The sequence below is a fragment of the Electrophorus electricus genome, chromosome 16, assembly GCF_041902795.1.
Source record: "Electrophorus electricus isolate QZ-2024a chromosome 16, ASM4190279v1, whole genome shotgun sequence".
Classification (NCBI taxonomy): Eukaryota; Metazoa; Chordata; class Actinopteri; order Gymnotiformes; family Gymnotidae; genus Electrophorus; species Electrophorus electricus.
In genome coordinates, this window is record NC_137512.1 from 20,955,001 (window position 1) to 20,973,539 (window position 18,539).

An 18,539-nucleotide genomic window follows, 5' to 3' on the forward strand; every position below is an offset into this window, starting at 1 on the left:
CCTGTGGCGTGATTGCCCGAGATTTCTCTCAGGGAATATGGCGTGATCGGACGCGAGTGGCCACGGTGGTCCGACGTGAGTGGCCACAGCTCTGGCGGACGACATCTCCAGCGTTTTGTTCAGGTGACAGGCACAGTGGGGAAGATAATGTGCCGCTCACTAAGGAGCACGGCTGTGCCACACAGTAGCCCAGACGGCACAAATACATGCGTGAGACGCCGCGGGAAAGCGCCTCTTGGGCGCGGGACACGTGCCATCGGGGCATCGAAGGAAATTTCTGCAAAAAATAAAGCATTGAAGCAAGTGGAATAACTGGCCCCTCTTTTTAATTAATTACAGAAGGACCACGCAAGGCAAGCGCGTGCTGCTAGCAGCCCAGCTCAGCTGCGTTTGAGCTAGGAGACCGATCAGTTCCTCTGGCACATGTTTCTCAGAACCAGCAGAGATCTGACACCCGGGGTCCCCAACACTAGCTTAACAAGCAATTTAAAGGATCTTTGAAACTCATTCTCTGAGATGAGGCTGTTACACCTCCATGGGAAGGAGTTTGATGAAAATTAATACAGTCTACACTTAGGTAATTACTGGCATGAAACGTGGCTTTCATTTTCTTTATTTGAGTTTTCTCCATGTTATCCTATACAGATACAGTTATTTTCACTTTATATATCATCATACATGCTGAGAGTTTGATTGCTCTGGTACCTTTTTTATTGTATAACTGCAGAATTGGTAGCTTTATTTTTCGGCTTATCATTTGCAAAATCCAGCTGTCTAAATTCAGAGCTCCTATAACGTTGGTGGTTTTGACTGGACTGCCAAGACTGGTGAATTCATCCCTTCAGGTAAATGCGATATAATTACTATCCTGGTTAGCAGACTCTCTCTGATGACAATAATTAGAGGGACTGTATTAAAGGTCAACCCAAACAATACACAGAGGATACAGTCTACAGCAGACAGGAAGTCATCCTCTGTGCTCCAAAAGGAGCTCCCTGAACAATAATGCAGGCCCTGCAAAAGCAATGATATATGATTCATAATGCAATGGCTGAGGTACAACACTGATTTTATAATTAACACTAATATTTCAGATGATTTCATATTTTTCAAAAGCATTGTTCTCACAGCCCACACTGAGACAGAATCATTTAGTTACCCAACAGCGTGAGATTTTCTTTTTTTTCACATTTGTTTATTTCATATTTATATCAATTATGTCATTTGTTTTTTCCAAGTGAGAAGGTGAAAACTGGCAGAAAGGGATGCTTTTTCTCTGTGGAAAACTTGGTCTCTGGGGTGGGTGTAAGGGTTAATGAGAGGAGTTAATAAAAGATCTCACCTTGTAAACAAGCATGAGCTTAGAGGCACCACTATTTCTGGTTTGTTCTCTCTCTCTCTTTCTCTCTCTCTCTCTCTTAAAGTCCCCTCTCACATTCTCTCCACCCTTTTGGGATACATAACAGCCTCTCACATGCAATTTTGAACAACTTTTACTGTGACAAGTGCTAGATTGGTGTCTATTCCCCACCAGCTCTGAAAGTTACCTAGCCAAGAACAAAAGAGCCAACTAACACTTCATTAACGGTGTCTTAGACAAATGGGGCAATTGAAGGGAGTGTTATTTCTCTGTATCTCAGCCCATCCAACCCCAAAAAAAAGTTTCACTGCCAGGTTTTACTCAGATCTAAGTGTCATCTACCTCATGTTTATTTAAAGCTGCAGCATAAAATAGTAAATAAATCTTCGATCACCTCACAGTCTCTCCAAACGTACTTGATAGCCATTAATGTTAGTCTACTAGTTAACAAAGCAATGCAGGCTGAATTTATATGATGGTCTGGGATGTAAAATAAAAAGGAACTTATGCAACATGTTCATTTCAAAACATGCCCTTTTTGCATTTCCATATTAGTATTAAGATTTTCATATCTGAGTGTAATTCCTAAAAAAAACAACATGCAGGAGAGTTGTTAAGAGTTCCTCTTCCTACATGGAGCAGCTGGACAAATCCTTTCTACAGTAAGAGTTTAATTAAGCGCGACCAAATGTTTGTGTTTATGATATACATTGATTTGGTTATCGTGTCCTTTTATATTTTACGGAGATATTTTTGTCTCAGCCGTTCAATCGTTAGATGTGTGCGTAATCTCAGTCACATAGTTATTTGATTGTAACCAGTTCTTCATATATATATATATATATATATATATATATATATATATATATATATATATATATATATATATATATATATGTGAAGCTGCTAAGGAGTCTTGAAGGCAATGATAAGCAGCTCTTATCCTTTTAAAGACAGCACTGTAATCCGACAGAGAGGAGGCTGCAGCTTTAGGGGACTTAGTCTGGATTATTGCTAGTCCTCCAAATTAAACCAAAAGTCATCTTTTTACTGGGGCCTAGTGTAGCCCACCACAACACTGTGACCAGAGAGTTATAATTAGAATCTCTCTCCGTCTCTTTGTCTGTCTCTCACCGTTCTGTGTCACCGGCCCTGTATCAGGTCTCTCGGCACCCGGCTAGCATTGGCGCCAAAGCCGCTTCCCCCTCACCCCTCTCCAGCTGGCCGGCCTGGCCGCGTTCTCCCCACCTGGCGCCCGCACCACCCAGCAGCCGAGCCCCGGACATGCCCCTGAGCCAGGAGGGAACGACAGTTCCCTCCCCGTTGTCTTAGCCAAAACGAGGCCGAACCCAGTGCTTGTCGTTCGGACACGCGGCTGAGGGGCAAGAGCCAGTCCCACTCTTCTCTGCCTGCAGCCTGGCTCTAGCAGGCGCTGTGTACGCCGTCGAGCCCAAGCAACGGAGCTGTGTGCAAACTCAGCCTGTGGACAATGGAGAAGGCTCTCTGCGCCGTTTACGGCCCACCAGATAGCACCAGCATTCCCGTCGAGTGGCAAGCAGTGCTGTTGAGTAGCTAAATCAACAGGGGCCATAAAATATGAAAATACCTTAAAGCAAACATTGTCAGAGGGGTCCTGAGGCAGCGTTGTCAGCCTATCCATACCTATGTATTTCAGGGCGCACCATAAAAATAGAGTACAATAACAATTAATCACACTCTTTGGGGAGAGTCTAAGAACCCCAGAGAGAAAACTGTCTCCCTCCATTTGTTATATGACACACCCAAGGCATAATAAACAAGATACCAACAGAGAATACCGCTCCACCCCACTCTCCCACTGTGTGTCCCGCACACAGTCATAGCCATGGGAGACACGGTGTGTTTTCACCATAGTGCTTCTTGTCAGATGGCTTTAGGCTAACAAAGCCTCTGAAGTTTTGGCGGGCAAGAGAGCACGCTGGTACAGCTCCATAGTAACGCGCCCCCGCCGACCCACAGGGCACGTTAGGGCTGTCATCATTAAAGTAGGAGAACAAGACTGCTCAACCTCATGTAGTCAGCACCATCCCTGATGCCGGCTCCCTCCCACAGAACAGCTGCCTCGTCAGTGTGCAGCCAGGGAGACCGCAGCCCCAGTTAAAAGCACGGCGCACAGGAGCGGGCGAAGGCAAGCACACCAATCTCATTCATTAACTCTGGCTCTCCGGCCGCCGGGACGTCGAACGGCAGACGTGACGGGGGTGCCAAAGCGCCCATGTGCTGCGGTTCACTGGCTGCTCTCAGAGGATGCCTTCCCGGCTGCTTTGGGGTTCTCCCCGGCCCGTCCCGCCTTAGTTGCCTTCTCCTGGTCCCAGAAGGTTATGTCTCCATAACCTCACAAGCTGGGGCAGTGGAGGCCCATCCTCTAGCTCATCGTCATGAGAAACAAACCAGCAAAGTAGGCCTGCTTGAATCGTTTTCAGGGAACCGTTGGAATCAAAATGCAAAACAGGATTACTGTGTAAAAAAAAAAAAAAGATTATAGCAAACAATACAGAGAAACAGCATCTCAAAAATCTCAAGTCTAACATCTGCGCTTTTTTCCTGCTTTCCTCTCTGAACATTGGATCTGTTTATCTGCAGCCTGTTTGCCTGCTTTCAGATTTCGTTATGCAGAAGGGAGAAGGCATCCACTTAAAATAAAACAGTGCTTACAGCATCCAGACAAAGTGGGGTAGAGGGGAGTGGTCTGCAGGACCTGGACGCCAACAGGAGAGCAGGCTGGACCGGGCCGCGCCCGCGACAGGAGCGGCCGAGGCCCCGGGAAGAACCAGCGCCGGTCATAGTCCATTAGGCCCGGCGCAGGCAGCCGCTACAGCTCATTACACGCTCTGCCTCCTGTTCTGCAGATGAACAATGCACATTGGCTACATCGGCATGCCATTCTCCCCGCCGCGCGTCCACCGCCCTGCCAGCAGTCACTCCGATCATTAAGCCGTCTCTCCGCAAAGCCGGACAGCCTGGCAGCCCAGCCTGATAGCCCGGGATCCATCACAGTCGTGGAAGATGAGGAAAGGGGATCTCTTATTGTTAACGATATAAACATGCAGAGAAGGAGCAAATTAATCTTCGATGAAAGGCAGTGCAGTTAGCCGGGTAGATCTGGCACTCTCGCATTCACATATATATCACCAGAGTAAAGGCCCGGGCTAACAGGCCACTCCTGATGTGTAATTGACTCCATACATCATAGGTTTTTATCAGCTGTGTTTTTATCATAGGTTTTTATCAGGAAGTTGGGAGGTGGGAGGCAATCAATACGCAAACTGTTATCTTGGACTGATATTAGTCCAAGAAAAACAACGTTGGCACAGCCGAGCAAAGCCAACCTGGCCAGCAGGTCTGAGCCCCTGGCATATTCTTCTGCTTTATGATAACACATGCAGAAGGTGGCATTTGCTGTGGTGGCTAGAAGTAAAAAAAAAAAACAACACACACACACACACACACACATACTGACTTCCTTTTAGTTTTGGGTAAAAAGAACAGGGAGATTTTAAAGGTCACTCTGTGCGTATCTAGGGTTTTACTCTGGGGGAAAAAACAACCGCGTATGTGGTGCTACAGTGGCCCTGGCTCTGTTCAGATGAAGTGGCGTATTGGTCAGAGGACATCCTGTTAACCTGGGTGACATAACCAGACATGAATGGACAATGGTAAATGAATTCACCCTTTGTGTTTGTAAGCACAAGTGGCTCTAAATGTTAATGAATACCTTTCCAACCCTGCATTTGAGGAAAATCAGTCTGGCACGTTATCACTGAGTGTTCTTTAGATGAGTAAAAAAGGAATGGGGCAATAGAGATTTGTAGAGCTCTCTGCTTACACCTAAACAGCAAAGTTCCCCTTTCTGTCTGCATTGGCACGTATTACCACCCTCGGTCAACTATAGACTACAGGGATTATGCATATGGATCAAAGCTGTACTATCTTTCATTTTACTGTGTCTTCCATGCATAATATTAATGGGTGCATAGCTTGCATGGTTTTGTTAAATCGTTTGAACAATAGTACACATTTTGTCAACATGACAAGCCCTACTGTTGAGGAAGGCTATGTATTTGCATACATTAACAGTATGATGATAAGTGTATGGTAAAACATTGCCTCTCCACATTCCCCACGGCAATAACAACTGGTATGGCTCGTATTAAAGAATGTAGGCCGACCTTTCCCTTCCTATTCATTTAACTCTGGGCATTTTCAGTGCTGGCAGCTAAATCTGTGTTAATGAGAGATGAAGCTGACTGTGTGTGTGTGTGTCTGTGTGTGTGTGTGTGTGTGTGTGTCTGTGTGTGTGTGTGTCTGTGTGTGTGTGTGTGTCTGTGTGTCTGTGTGTGTGTGTGTGTGTGTGTGTGTGTGTCTGTGTGTGTGTGTCTGTGTGTGTGTGTGTGTGTGTGTGTGTGTGTGCACGGGCGTGCGTGCATGTGAGAGAACGAGAGAGAGAGAGAGAGAGAGAGAGAGAGAGAGAGAGAATGAGTATAATTTAATGAAGTTTTTCTCTCTTGTGCCTTTCAACTCTACCTTCCTGTGGCCAGCTAGGTCTCTATCAGGAATGCTTTCACAGGTTCTGTCTTCCCACAGCAAATCTTGGCGATATCACACATTAAATGTTGCATGGGGAAGTGTGAAAATATCTTGTAGTGCCTGATATCTTCCAAATGCACATTTTTTAATGAAAAGGATTTCAAAGTAAGCCAAAAAGGGAGCCAAGTACATTTTTCGTTTACCAGGAGGAGCTGAAGACCACGACTAATATAGTCATCTTAGTCAGAACAAACGAACACAGGAGTATGATGGATTTTAAAGAGAGTTTATCCACATGCAGAATTACTACAGACATCCAGCTTTAGACCACTTAAAAGTCTCCATTTTTTATATCTTGTAGAATTTCATTCAGTTTCTTGGTTCTGGGGTTCTACACATTACAGACCTTCTCTTGTCAAAGAACCAAAGCATAAATTATAGTGTATTCATAGGGCATGTCCGTAAAAACTTAGAGAATGTCCATGACGTTCTTTTTCAGGCTTTGGAAACTGAAATCAGGATAACCTATGGGAGATGAATACCATTGAGATCAACTGCTGATGTGTTAAATTTTTAGGTTAAAAAGATTTTTAACTCAGTCACTTTAGCTTAGCAGACTTTTCAATTAATCCAATTATTTTATTAGTCTAAAATGTCGAAAAGCACATAATTTCACTTATGACTTTTTTCTCTTCTGACTGCAACACGTGCTTTGTAATAGGCTTGTGGTAGATAGTAATTTAGATTTTAAAAGTAGATAATATGAAACTCTTATGTGCCTTTTGTCTGTAGATACAGCAGTCTTATCCTCTTTTTTAGCAAGTAGGTAGAGGCCTAAATTCACATTTTCAGGTGCTGTGCACAATTTCATGGAGATGGAAATACGGTTTAGCAAGCGAAGGAAGCATGATGAGCAGAGAACTCACACTTCTGCTCTATGGAAACCACTCTTGTAGAGATCAGAGGCACAATTCATTCTCATTCTCAAATAGGCAAGGCTGTCGAATTGAAAAGAAAAAAAGAAAAGATAGCAAAAAATTACTGTCCACATAAAAACACAATCAAGCACTGAAAATTTCTCCCTTCCTCCCCCCCCTCCCCCCCACCACACGGCTAGAGCAGTGCACAGAGTCATCATGCACAGACTGATGCTGCCTGGACAGCCCTACGCGCAACCCCTGCCCTGACTCATTCTGTCCCAACTGGAGGCTGCGCACCCCTCGTCCCGCCGGACCTCAAGGCTACCTTTGGTTTTTCTGGCATATTTATGTCCTCCCTTGGATAAAAGAGCACCACATCGATGATGGCTGGGCCTGCTAGCGATGCCCACCTGCGGGGTAGCGCACAGAACGACAGTCTGCATGGCGCACGGTTGTGTGCAAACTCTCCCCTCCCTGCCGCATACACGGCAACTTTGCTCCAAATCAGTGAGTCACAGAGATTATGGATTTTCTCATTACTGAGCCCATGAAAGCGTCGTCCACAGGCTCTACATTACAATGAGCTTGCTTGATATTATGGTGCTCTAACACTGGCATACGACGACAGTGGCCGGGCAACTAGACAGCATTCCTACATTCCTGCTGCATCTTTTAGCAAAGGAGCACTCGAAGGCCACAACACCAGCTGTGCCCCCAAAAGAGCCTTCTTATGCAATTTCATTTTCATCTAAAACAGCACTTTTATCTCCCTTTCTCTATCACTTTTTTTTCCCTGCTTGTTCTGTTATATGTAACACTGTGTGCGTGTGTGTGCGTGTGCGTGTGTGTGTGCGCACGTGTGTGTGCACGTCTGTGCGTGCATGCGTGCGTGTAGTGTGTAAGCATGTCAATGATGTCTGTCCCCTCTTACAGAGTCGGAAAGTGCCTCTCAATGAATCTGTTAAAATGGCCGTGCCTCAGAGTACGCTAGTCCACAGAGACTCTTCCGGGAGACAGCGCACTGTGACTTTTACAATCGTGTATGGAATCTAGGATGACTAATTGGGCAAGTGTGATGAAAACTGAAGGAACACAAAATCCCACTGCTTTAAATGAGTCAAACCGTCCATCACCAAAAAAAAGCAAACAAACATGTCACCGGCTCAATCAGTCTGAAAAAGCTTGACTTCAGTGGCAGGACAAAGATGGAGACCATCCACACCCAAAACTGCATAGGAACGGGAAGAAGATTATGATGGAGGAGAAAGGAACCCAGCTAATTAGCCCATACGTACAACAGATACTGCAGCCCTATTAATAATCTGAAGGGTTGACAGGAAGGAAGGGAGTTTTTTTTTTTCTTTTTTAAACTACAGTTTGATTATCTTTGTCTATGAGGTTGTATGGCATAACATCGGTGCAATTAAGATATAAGATATAATATAAACTTAGAGTGCAAGAGCGTGAGCAAGACAGACCGAGAGAGAGAGAGAAACAGAGCGAGAGTGAGACTAAGTGAGAAAAACAGAGAGAGAGAGAGAGAGCGAGAGAGAGAGAGAGAGAGAGAGAGAGAGAGAGAGAGAGCAGAGCAGAGCTGGAGGGGGCTGCACATGATTGGCACCACCAGCAGCCGCAGATGTGTAGAACACCAGTACAGTGTGACATTTGCTTTGAATACTCAAAACAACATGCGAGTGTGTGCGGCGCAGTTGAGCCTGACGGCAAGGAAATCTAAGGCTGTAGCTGCAAGCTGGATAAGATGTTCGGGCTCTACACATATGGAAAAGAAAACGCAATAAGGTGCCACGGCAGGAGTATAGATCATTTTCCTCTTCAAAACTCTCACGCCCGTGCTTTGCGTTGCAGCATATGTATCGCACTGCTGTAAACACGAGCTTGTTTTTGGACCTTTGTTGAGGGATGCTTACTGAGCATCCAAGCTTACAGATTACACTGTATCTGAGTCCCATATGCTAGCTGTGGGATTTATGGAGTAATTTCCCAGGTAGCAGAATGCCAGCATCTGGTGGAGGAGTACTTCAATTAGCATTGAGCAAAACTTGGCAAAGTCGTGCGCAGATTTCCTCCAACAAAAATGCAATGTAAATCTTCAGAGGAAAAAACTAAGGGGGTAGGCCTCCCTTTTTCCACTCCATTTAGCACTCTAATGAGATTCAGCCGAATGAACCTTTCATATCTTTTCACATAAAGATAATTCAATGCAGATCGATATCCTGCAGAATCTTATCTTATTAACTGTATCGCAGGTGGCGTGAAGCATAACACATGCTAGCAACTCAAAAACATATTGCCATGAGCACTCCTTTAGCTTTAAAGGATCCTTTGCGAACAGCTCTGGTGTAAATTGGCAGGAGTCTGGGTCTTTCTGGCACGCATATAACTCCGCAGGTAAACCGCAGGCAAGTATAACCACCTTGCTTGCTGAAAACAAGTAGCTCGATACCTCAGAGACAGCCAGCACAAAACCATCTCTAGAGAGAGACAGCATTAGAAGCAGAGAGCTCTGGACTTGTGCTCTTGAGATTCGTGTTACTGGGGTCTTGGACCTTAATGCTCCTGGCAGGGATGTTTGCAGTTGTCCCTTGTCTAATGGCAGCTCTTTCGATTAGTACTACATCTGACGTAAATGCTGCTGTCTCAGTGTGCACACGGGCAATATCGGAAGCAGCAGCACTACAACTGGTCAAATTCTCCAAGGTTTTAAATTAGCCAACCAATAATCAGCTAGGAATTAGTGAATAATTTCAATAAGGCTGTCTTTATAAATGGCTTTAAGTTTGGCAAAATATTACTATAGCCCTCGTCAAAGTGCATAAATCTTTGGAAGATAAGCTACAAATGGGAGTTTTTAAGCACACAAACTACATATCCATATGACATCTGAAATATGAATGGTTACACAGCAGCCCAGGGGCCTGAGCTGGGTATTTTTGGGTCTGAAGAGAAGCAGTGTTAATCAGAGCTGTGCACGAGTCAGTGTGCCCTGGCTAGACCTTTGGGAAACCCTGCCTTCTGCAGTCAAGTGCCTTCAAGCCCAGGCTTGCAAAGCATGACGAAGCTATTATCGGCCATTTCACAGCTGCACTGTTTGTTTGTGCTCCATATAAATGGGTATGTAATTACGCTGACAAGATTTTTCTTAAACAGCAATATCTGGAAATTGAGCCACTGTCTTCTATAAACGTCACAATGATGGAGAAATAATTTGGGCCACTCCATTCAACTAAGGGAATGGGAAAATAAAAGGCCCGTCTCACTCAGACACACAAATACACACGAGAGGGATTAGCCCTAATGCCATCATCACTCTGTCTCCAGGCTTAGAGGAAGAATATGCAGGGCCGTGGTCAAAGCGATGTTTGTCAGCGTCAGGTGGAGCGCACCGCCTTATGGAGTCTGCATGCAAACGAGCAGTGGGCTTTATCAGAACAATCACTGGCCAAGAGAAAATTGGAAAAAGCCCAGATGCCTGGCATTAACACTCTCTCTCACTCTCTCTCTCACTCACTCTGTTTTTCTCTCCGTTGCCGCTCTAATGCATAGCTATCAGGCGACGGAGCTTTGAATCGGAGATCATCACACTCAATCTGCTGCCTTATTTCTTCCCCCTACTGTTCTTTTTTATTCATCAGCCGAGACAAATAGAGGTCTCTTAATCCTGTTGCCAAGGTGCTCCTATTAGAGGCTTAAGCCAATATGCCTGGCTACTACATTTGCTTTTTACAACACTCCATAATTCCTTTGTCAAGCTGGTGTGCACTTTAAGCCCACCACGGGGTGCCACCGGTCATGCTCCACAGAGGTGCAGTTAGCTCCATTCTGTCGATACCGTGCTCTCATGGTCCAATACGCAGATTTGAAACCACTTTAATATGGCATCTGCCTGGGACAGTGGCCTCTGCCTAACACCATGGTATATTAGCACGGCTTTAAGTGCGTTTGATTGACCCCCGTGATCTTAAGGAAACAAGGGCAGTACTGGGAAAAGCCAATCAGTGGTTCAATGCAAGTCTAATGTTTCCCACTTGGCTATGGCACACCTCCTTGGCTCCCTTCCCCAGACAGCATATGTGCAAGCCATTTTCCCCCAATTACCTTTAGTTTTTTGTCAATTTTACATTCCTCCTCACCTCACAGGTGTCACACTCCTTCATGTACTCCGCCAGGCATTCAGAGGAGCATCAAGCCTGCTCAGAGGCCTTCCGATCTAGTGGATCTATAAGCTAAAGATCTGCAGTGCTGCGCTCGTTCCTCGTGCACCAAAGCCGTTCTCGGTTTGATTGCGCATCCACCCTTCCAGCCCTGTGTGGGTCTGTGCACATACGAACAGAGGCACACGCAGCCTGGGCCCACCTGCTATGAGCAGCAGTGCAAGCGCCTGACTCACACACCGGCCGTTTAACTGATGATTATTCTTAACGCTCGCACCTAAAATGACACACAGCGCAGCCGATTAGCTGGGTCAATGCTCTTGGCAGATGTTCAGGCACCAGCTCTTTCACAGCAGCTCCGCACAAATCAAAGCAAAACAAACCAAAACAAGAATGGGAAACAGCAGAATCAGAAGTGGCCGAATAATGCACCCTGGCAACAGGCCAGCTTCCACATGCTGCTCTTTGCTGCATCATCGGCACCATCCATACATGGGGCTCCAGCTCATTTGTGTCACAGCCACCACACTGAGTGCAAAAGCTTGCGTCATGCCGGGAAAACACCCGTGGACATGACTCATCTGTCTGCTCTGGTCAAACAACTGCCCAGCGCTCTCTGTCTTGCCCTCCAACAACCGCGATTCCCTCTGGCCCTTCCACGTGCCACCCCAGCTCCGCGGCCTTCGTGCCCAGGCCGACTGAAAACACCATGCGCCCCCCCCCCCCCCCCCATGCTCCTCCCGCACCTCCCTGCCCCTCCCCAGCGGCCTGGCTGCCGGCCGCGGCAGGCGGGAGTCTGATTAGAGCGGCTCTCACCTCTGGCAGTGGCACGCCGTTGATGATGAGGTCAGGCTGCTGTGGGCCCTGCCCGGTGAAGGTGTGGTGGTAGCCGTGGTTGGGCGCGGCATTCCTGGAGTTCTGGTTCTCCACGTTGAGGAAGGTACTCTCGGAGCGCCTGCACCCCAGCGGCAAGGTCTGCTGGTGGTAGTCGAAGTAGTTGAGCGAGGAGGTGAGGGACGAGCAACTCACCACGTTCATCTTGTCCGTCTCCTCCACGTCTCGCGGCACCAGCCGGATGTCGTTCTTGCTCAGCTTCTTCTTCTTGCTGGACTTTTTCTGGTTGCCGTAGGAGTATTCAGCCACCCTGCGCAGGTAGAAGAAACTGAACAGACTCAATAAAGCAGTGCTCTGCCTTTCCCACCGCACACCAAGTTCATGCCAGAGCAGGCTTTGGCACTTACAGAGGCGCCGCAGCCTGGCTCCGTTGGCACAGCCGGAGAGGGGGCACAGCCCGCTGGCCTCCGGTCACCAATGGAGCCCACATTCCTCATTTGTTTACATTTTCATGCTCGGCGGCTCGACTCGTCACAAACAAGCAGCACAATGCAAACATGCCAGACCAAAGCAGCACATACAGTGACAAATGACACAGAACACCATCAGGAGAGTAAGCAATAATATTCAAATACCAGCACACACTCATTCCTTTCTTTTGCGTTCAGTACTAGTAAACCTCCACTGGCAGTTGGAGACAAATTTGAATTTTTTCACACTAGCTACTTCTGACTAGCAGAGGATTCGAATTCTAATCACACCACATGAGAGATATTGAAATTCGGAAGAGGTCACTTGGACTGTTCCACTCCGGACATGAAGGCATGAGTTCATGAGCGAGGTTTGTGTTTCCCTGCTGGACCATCTATTCTCCCCAAGAGAGTCTTAGCCCCAAACGCTATTACAGTTATTTATTTTCTGGTTGCTCCATTCATTTTCAGATTGTTCTTAGAATTAGTTAAAAGCTCTGCTTCTGTTTTTGCCATTTTCTTGTATTTATTGGGGCAGGTGGTTGCGGGTTGTGTGTACATATGCTGTTTCCTTTTTCCAGTGGAGCAAAATGACCTTATCATTTGGAGGGCAAGTGAAGGCAGTTTTCCTCCTCCAACTCAAAGTGGGCAGCAAGCAGAGGGGGACATTTTTCTCAAGAACAGAGACAGGAACTGGATCTCTCTGTTGTCGCTTGTACCATGGTTCCTGAATGGCAAGCAGACAGGGGAAAAAAATACGACTGAGCAGACGGTTGTAAATAAGTCAAGCACAGATGTACAGACGCTGCCTCCGAAAAAAAACAGCGTGCAGCGCGAATTAAAATGTCTTAACAAAAGTGTATATTTTATAACGTAACTACTTTCAAAGAAGAAGTATTCAAAATTTTATAGTAATTTATTTATTTTGTTTATTTTTGACATTCCATTTGCTTTTTAATTGATTTGTGACCTGGAAATGGCCAATTGTTTTAATCTTAATATTCTAACATCACAAACTAACATTATTTTTGCTGTTATTATTTCTATGTATTTTAACTGCTACTCTACATGTCTATTATGGTAGGATTTTGTTTTGTTTTGTTTTTGTAATCAATGTGGCCAATATTAAGTATTAAGTTCCCTCTTATTGGGAGTGCAAGCCGGTGGATCTTGGATAAGTCAAAAATAGGACTCTGAGTACATCACAAGCAAAGCATATCAAGCGCTCTCAATAACCCCCTGCTGGGAGAGCTGAGAGCCTCCATCAGGTTTATGTCTGCAGCAAAAAAAAAATAAATGTGAACCATTGCAATCTACACAAAGGATCTGGACAGCCAACCTGCAGTCGCTCTGAATAAAGGCTTTCTTGTAAATATATCTATCATGCTTTATGATGTTCTCTCGCCCAAAACATCTCTCTCAATATGGTTATGTTGCATCCCATGACAGGAATGTCAACAAAAAAATATATTCAGTGTAGAAATATGGTGATGGCTTCAGATTAAATTTGCCAAAGCAATTTATATGGAAATCTTGAGTGGTAATGTAACGATAGGGAGTGAACGTTGAGAGGTCTATGTAACGGATTAATAGGGATTCCAAGTACACTAGAGGAACAAAACAATATTTTGGCCTGTGCACTAGTCAAGACTATTACCATGCATTTATGTTTTTCCTTTCATTCACAGTTGTGTGTGTGTGTGTGTGTGTGTGTGTGTGTGTGTGTGTGTGTGTGTATATATATATATATATATATATATATATATATATATATATATATATATAGACATCATGTTAATATTGGCTTCAAATTTGTTGTTTATTTTTTTGCCAAACTGCTATTCAGTTAACTTACAGGGGCTGTGCAAAACAAAAGATTGAAATCACTGAATTCCTGTGCTCTGACCTGGCAGTTAAGGAGCAGCTCAGGCTAATTTTGTATGCATAAGGATCAGGCTTCTTTGTTCCCTATGGTTGTTGATGGGCAGCTCTGGCAGATAAAAGTAATAGAATAGAATAAATGGTGTTACTCCTGCCTTTTATGGGCGTGTTGTAGTCGAATATTTACAATGGCACATTTTGAGATAGTAAAGATCATTTTATGTTATCATTTCGTTTAATATGTTGTACATGACTTAGGCCTAATTACAATCAACTAGGCCTAATATCTGAAATATAAAGATGGTGGAAGGACAAGTGTGCCTGTTTTACTATTATTTTTCTTTTAATGAGTAAACCTTCAGTGATGTCAATAGCTACTGAAAATACAGCAGTATTCCTGCTGGGATTTTTCTTTCTGCTGGTACATCTCTCCACTGCAGTCATTGGAGGCCTGGCTGCATGCACACAACAGCACGTCAACACATCCACGACCGATATGAGCTGAAACACCAACCATGCAGATGCATTTACCAGGGTTTATACTTCCAGGCTGCACTTGTTGTATATCATTTCACGAATAACACTCAACTACAGGGTACATGTAAGATTTACGTAAAACCAGTGTGGCCGTTGCGCAAAAAAAAACAACAAAACAAATTGTTTGGGTACCTGCAGTTGTACGTTCGGATTTCCTTGTTATCCCTTTTGCACTTGACTGCCACAATGATCATTGTGACAAACAGAATGGCAGCGATAGAGCCCAGGGCAATGATGAAGATGAGGGACAGGTTCACGTGTCCGATCTGTTCCTGTGCGTTAAGGTCCGGAGAGAGGTAGATGACAATGTATGCAGAAGCAGACAAGGATGTCTGGCCGTGGTCGTGGGCCACAACAGTGATTTGGTAGGATGGCTTAGAGTTTTCTCCAAATGTTTTTGTGGTCCGCACTTCGCCATTAATCTGGTCAATTTCGAAGTACGCCATGTCCCCCTCCGAGATTGAATACGTCAACCTTCCGTTTTCGCCCTCGTCGTAGTCGTCGGCCTTGATTTGAGTAACCAAATAACCAACTCCAGCATTTTTGGGAATGGATACTTCCGCGGTCCCGTTAACCAGTGGTGGAGTTGTCATCACGGGTGTATTGTCATTTACATCCAGGACTACAATTCGCACTGTGGCATTGCTGGTTAAAGAAGGATCACCCCCATCTTTGGCCGAGACTTTAAATTCAAATGTCCGTGTATCTTCGTGATTAAAAGCTCTTACCCCGTAAATCTCGCCGTTTGAGTTTACGGTGACATATGATTCCACAGACATTCCCCTGACTTCTGATTTTATGATTTCATAAGACACTGTACCGTTCATTCCCAGGTCCGGGTCTCTGGCGGATACCGCAAGCAGGAATGCACCCGGGACGTTGTTTTCGAGTACCATTGCTTGGTAATGTGGTTTGGTGAAGTAGGGAGGGTTGTCGTTCTCGTCCGTTACTTTAACAGCAAAGGACTTTAAGCTTCTTAAAGGGGGATAACCACTGTCCTCGGCCAGAATGGTCAGATTGTACATGTCTCTCTGCTCCCTGTCTAGCCGGCCATCAACAAGTAAGGTGGAGAAGCTCTCGAACTCGTTAAGCCTGAAAGGCACATTGCCCTGCAGTCTGCACTGCACTTTTCCATTTGCACCCGAATCGTTGTCTGACACTCTCACCAACGCGATGACATATCCAAGAGGAGCGTTCTCACTCACCTCTACCATCTCACTGTTTTCTGACAGAAGTTTAATTTCTGGTGCATTATCGTTGACATCTATTACATTGACAATTACTTTGCAGTGAGCTGGGATGGAATTTGGACCCAGATCTTTGGCTTGAACATCTATTTCGTGCACGCGTAATTCTTCGTGGTCCAGAATGCCATTCACGGTTATAACACCGGTTATGGGATCAATCTTGAACATCTGCTTAGTCAGATTTGACACAAAATTAATGAATGAGTATACAACCTCACCATTTGTCCCTTCATCCGGATCAGTTGCATTCAGGTCTATGACCAGTGTATTTATAGGGGAATTTTCCATCACGTTAACAGTGTATACGGGCTCATCAAAAACTGGATTGTTATCATTTGAGTCAGTTACTTTGATATTTAGTTGCACAGTTCCAGTCTTAGGGGGGTCTCCGCCATCCTCTGCGGTGATTTCCAACGTATAGTGAGACTGAGTCTCCCTGTCCAGCGTCTTTTCCACCACAAGCTCTGCAATTTTAGATCCGTCTCCCCTTGTCTTAATTTCCAACCCGAAAATATCATTGGGTGTAATTGTGTAGGTTTGAATGCCGTTGCTTCCCGAGTCCGGATCGCTTGCCCCCTCTAGGGGAAATCTGGTACCTGGAGCGGCGTTTTCCGATATCTCTATGTCAATGTGGTTGGTGGGGAAACGGGGTGCGTTGTCGTTTACATCAATAATCTCAATTTTAATCACACAGATTTCCATCGAGTTGGACATCACTTCCAAAGAGATAATACACTTCGGTGTCTGTCGGCAAACAGCATCCCGATCAATTTTCTGCTTGGTGATAAGTAGTCCGGCGGGGCTTAGATTAACCCATCGCGGTTCAGAATTGGAGATGACTCGCAAATAAGGCTGTCGGTTACCCAGTGCAAAGCCTGCAACTTTCGCGTCCGCCGTTACGTTGGCGATCTTTGTCCCTGCCCGCAGTTCTTCTTCAACGGAATATTTCAAATTGAAAACAGCATTGGCACCAGTCCAGCACAAGAGAAAACACAAAATGATTTGTAAGAAATCCATCTCTTTTGAATGCAGAATACCTGTTGATGGTTTCTTTCTTTCGGTCATTTGCATCACCATGTACTGCTAGGAACGACGCGACGGACGTCCCAGTAGGTTACGTTCATTTCATCAAAATGACGCCCGACAAATATCCTTTAAAAACAAACGAAAAAATGTGGAGCTGCTATGCAATTCATCGGAATTGCCGGAACTGCAGGCGAGTTTCGTTCACTTCATTGCAGTATTTTCATATGAACTCTTTCCTGCATCACCCCAAAAAAAATTAATTAATTAAAAAAACGTGAATGCATTATGAACGACAAAAATGACTGTGAGCATTTGCATGTAGGCGAAGTTAAGACCGCAGTGTATTACAGACCAATATTGTGAGCCGACCATTTTGTGTCAATGAAAGAAAAAAGAATCTCAAAAGATTAACAGGTCCATAACTTATGAGTGTTAACGAAAGATTAAAAATGTTCTAGTTTAATAAAAATCAGGCTCATCACGATCATTCCTGACGCACGCATGATCATTCGAAAGAAATAACTCTATATGAACGGTTTGTGCCAAATCCACATAATTCAAATTGAAATAATTCCTAATTTGAATATTTTCAAATTAGAATGGCTCCCATCTCCCATCCGCAATTAGCCCAGTCAAAACCCGTATCCACTGAAGCGGTAAAGAATCCAGACTGAGAGTGAAACTGTAGGCTATCAGGGCGAGAATATCGGCCAACCTCGGAAAATGGAACAGCGATGATGGTGCACGAACCAGTCTTAATTGTACTTGTCCAGTTCACAATCCTCCAGTATTCCCATTCGAGCAAGACGTGGATGCTTCCTCGGTTATAAGTCTAGATGATTTCTTGCTGCAAATTGCTTCAGAAGAGACGTATGTCGTTATCATCAGGTCGTAGTCCGGTCAGAGTAAAAGAAAATCCTTATTTAAAGTACTGATTAGTGATCAATTTAGCGTCGACTATGTTTAGGAGCTCAGCTCAACTTGACTTGCCAAAAAACAATGTGGATTCTTTGAAAATATCCAGTCTGTGGCTGGGGTTAGTTCTCAACGCAGTTCTCAATGTAGCGCACCACACGCATCTTCAGTGCATACTGCCGAACGCAAAGCTCGGTCCTAGCGCTCACTCTCAGGACCCGCAATCCCCGCAGCCAATCAGAGGTTACACTGGAGAGTCGGGTCTGCTGGTGGGCGTGGCCAAGCCCTGCCGCGGAACTCGGCCAACTAGCGCCTGGTCCGCACAGTGCGAGGCGCGTCTAGCGGAGAGCCAGCGCAGAAGCGCTCCTTCCCACCCGTGACTGTCGAGATCCAGCTCATTCCCAATTTGAATCCAATAACGTAAAGTCCACCATGTCTCACTGTGGTTTCTGAATGTGTTTAATTAAACGGATTAAATTTTTTTTTAAAAAACGCACACGTTAGAGTTCTTGTCTTTGGCGTCCAGAACTGCTTCAGTGCTGTATTCCTGGAGTTTTAAACATTACTCATGTCTTATAACATAGCTGTAATAATATATAATATCTGCTCTG

At 45.1% G+C, this 18,539-nt stretch overlaps 1 protein-coding gene across 4 annotated transcripts in view; it reads right to left on the bottom strand.

Annotated features, from left to right (window-relative positions):
* Positions 1-18,131, bottom strand: part of pcdh19 (protocadherin 19) — a 49,709-nt gene extending 31,578 nt beyond the window's left edge. Inside the window, exons 1-2 of one of the 4 annotated variants that reach the window (XM_081699018.1) lie at positions 14,873-18,131; positions 12,048-12,162 (exon numbers count right to left, since the gene is read on the bottom strand). In XM_081699018.1, coding sequence (XP_081555144.1) covers positions 12,048-12,162; positions 14,873-17,064 — 2,307 coding nt within the window. In that variant the 5' untranslated portion in view covers positions 17,065-18,131. Of the gene's footprint in view, positions 1-11,834; positions 12,181-14,872 lie in introns of all 4 variants that reach the window. The other 3 variants (XM_081699017.1, XM_027014878.3, XM_027014877.3) reach the window with 3 other exon arrangements.
* Between the last annotated feature and the right edge of the window lie 408 nt (positions 18,132-18,539).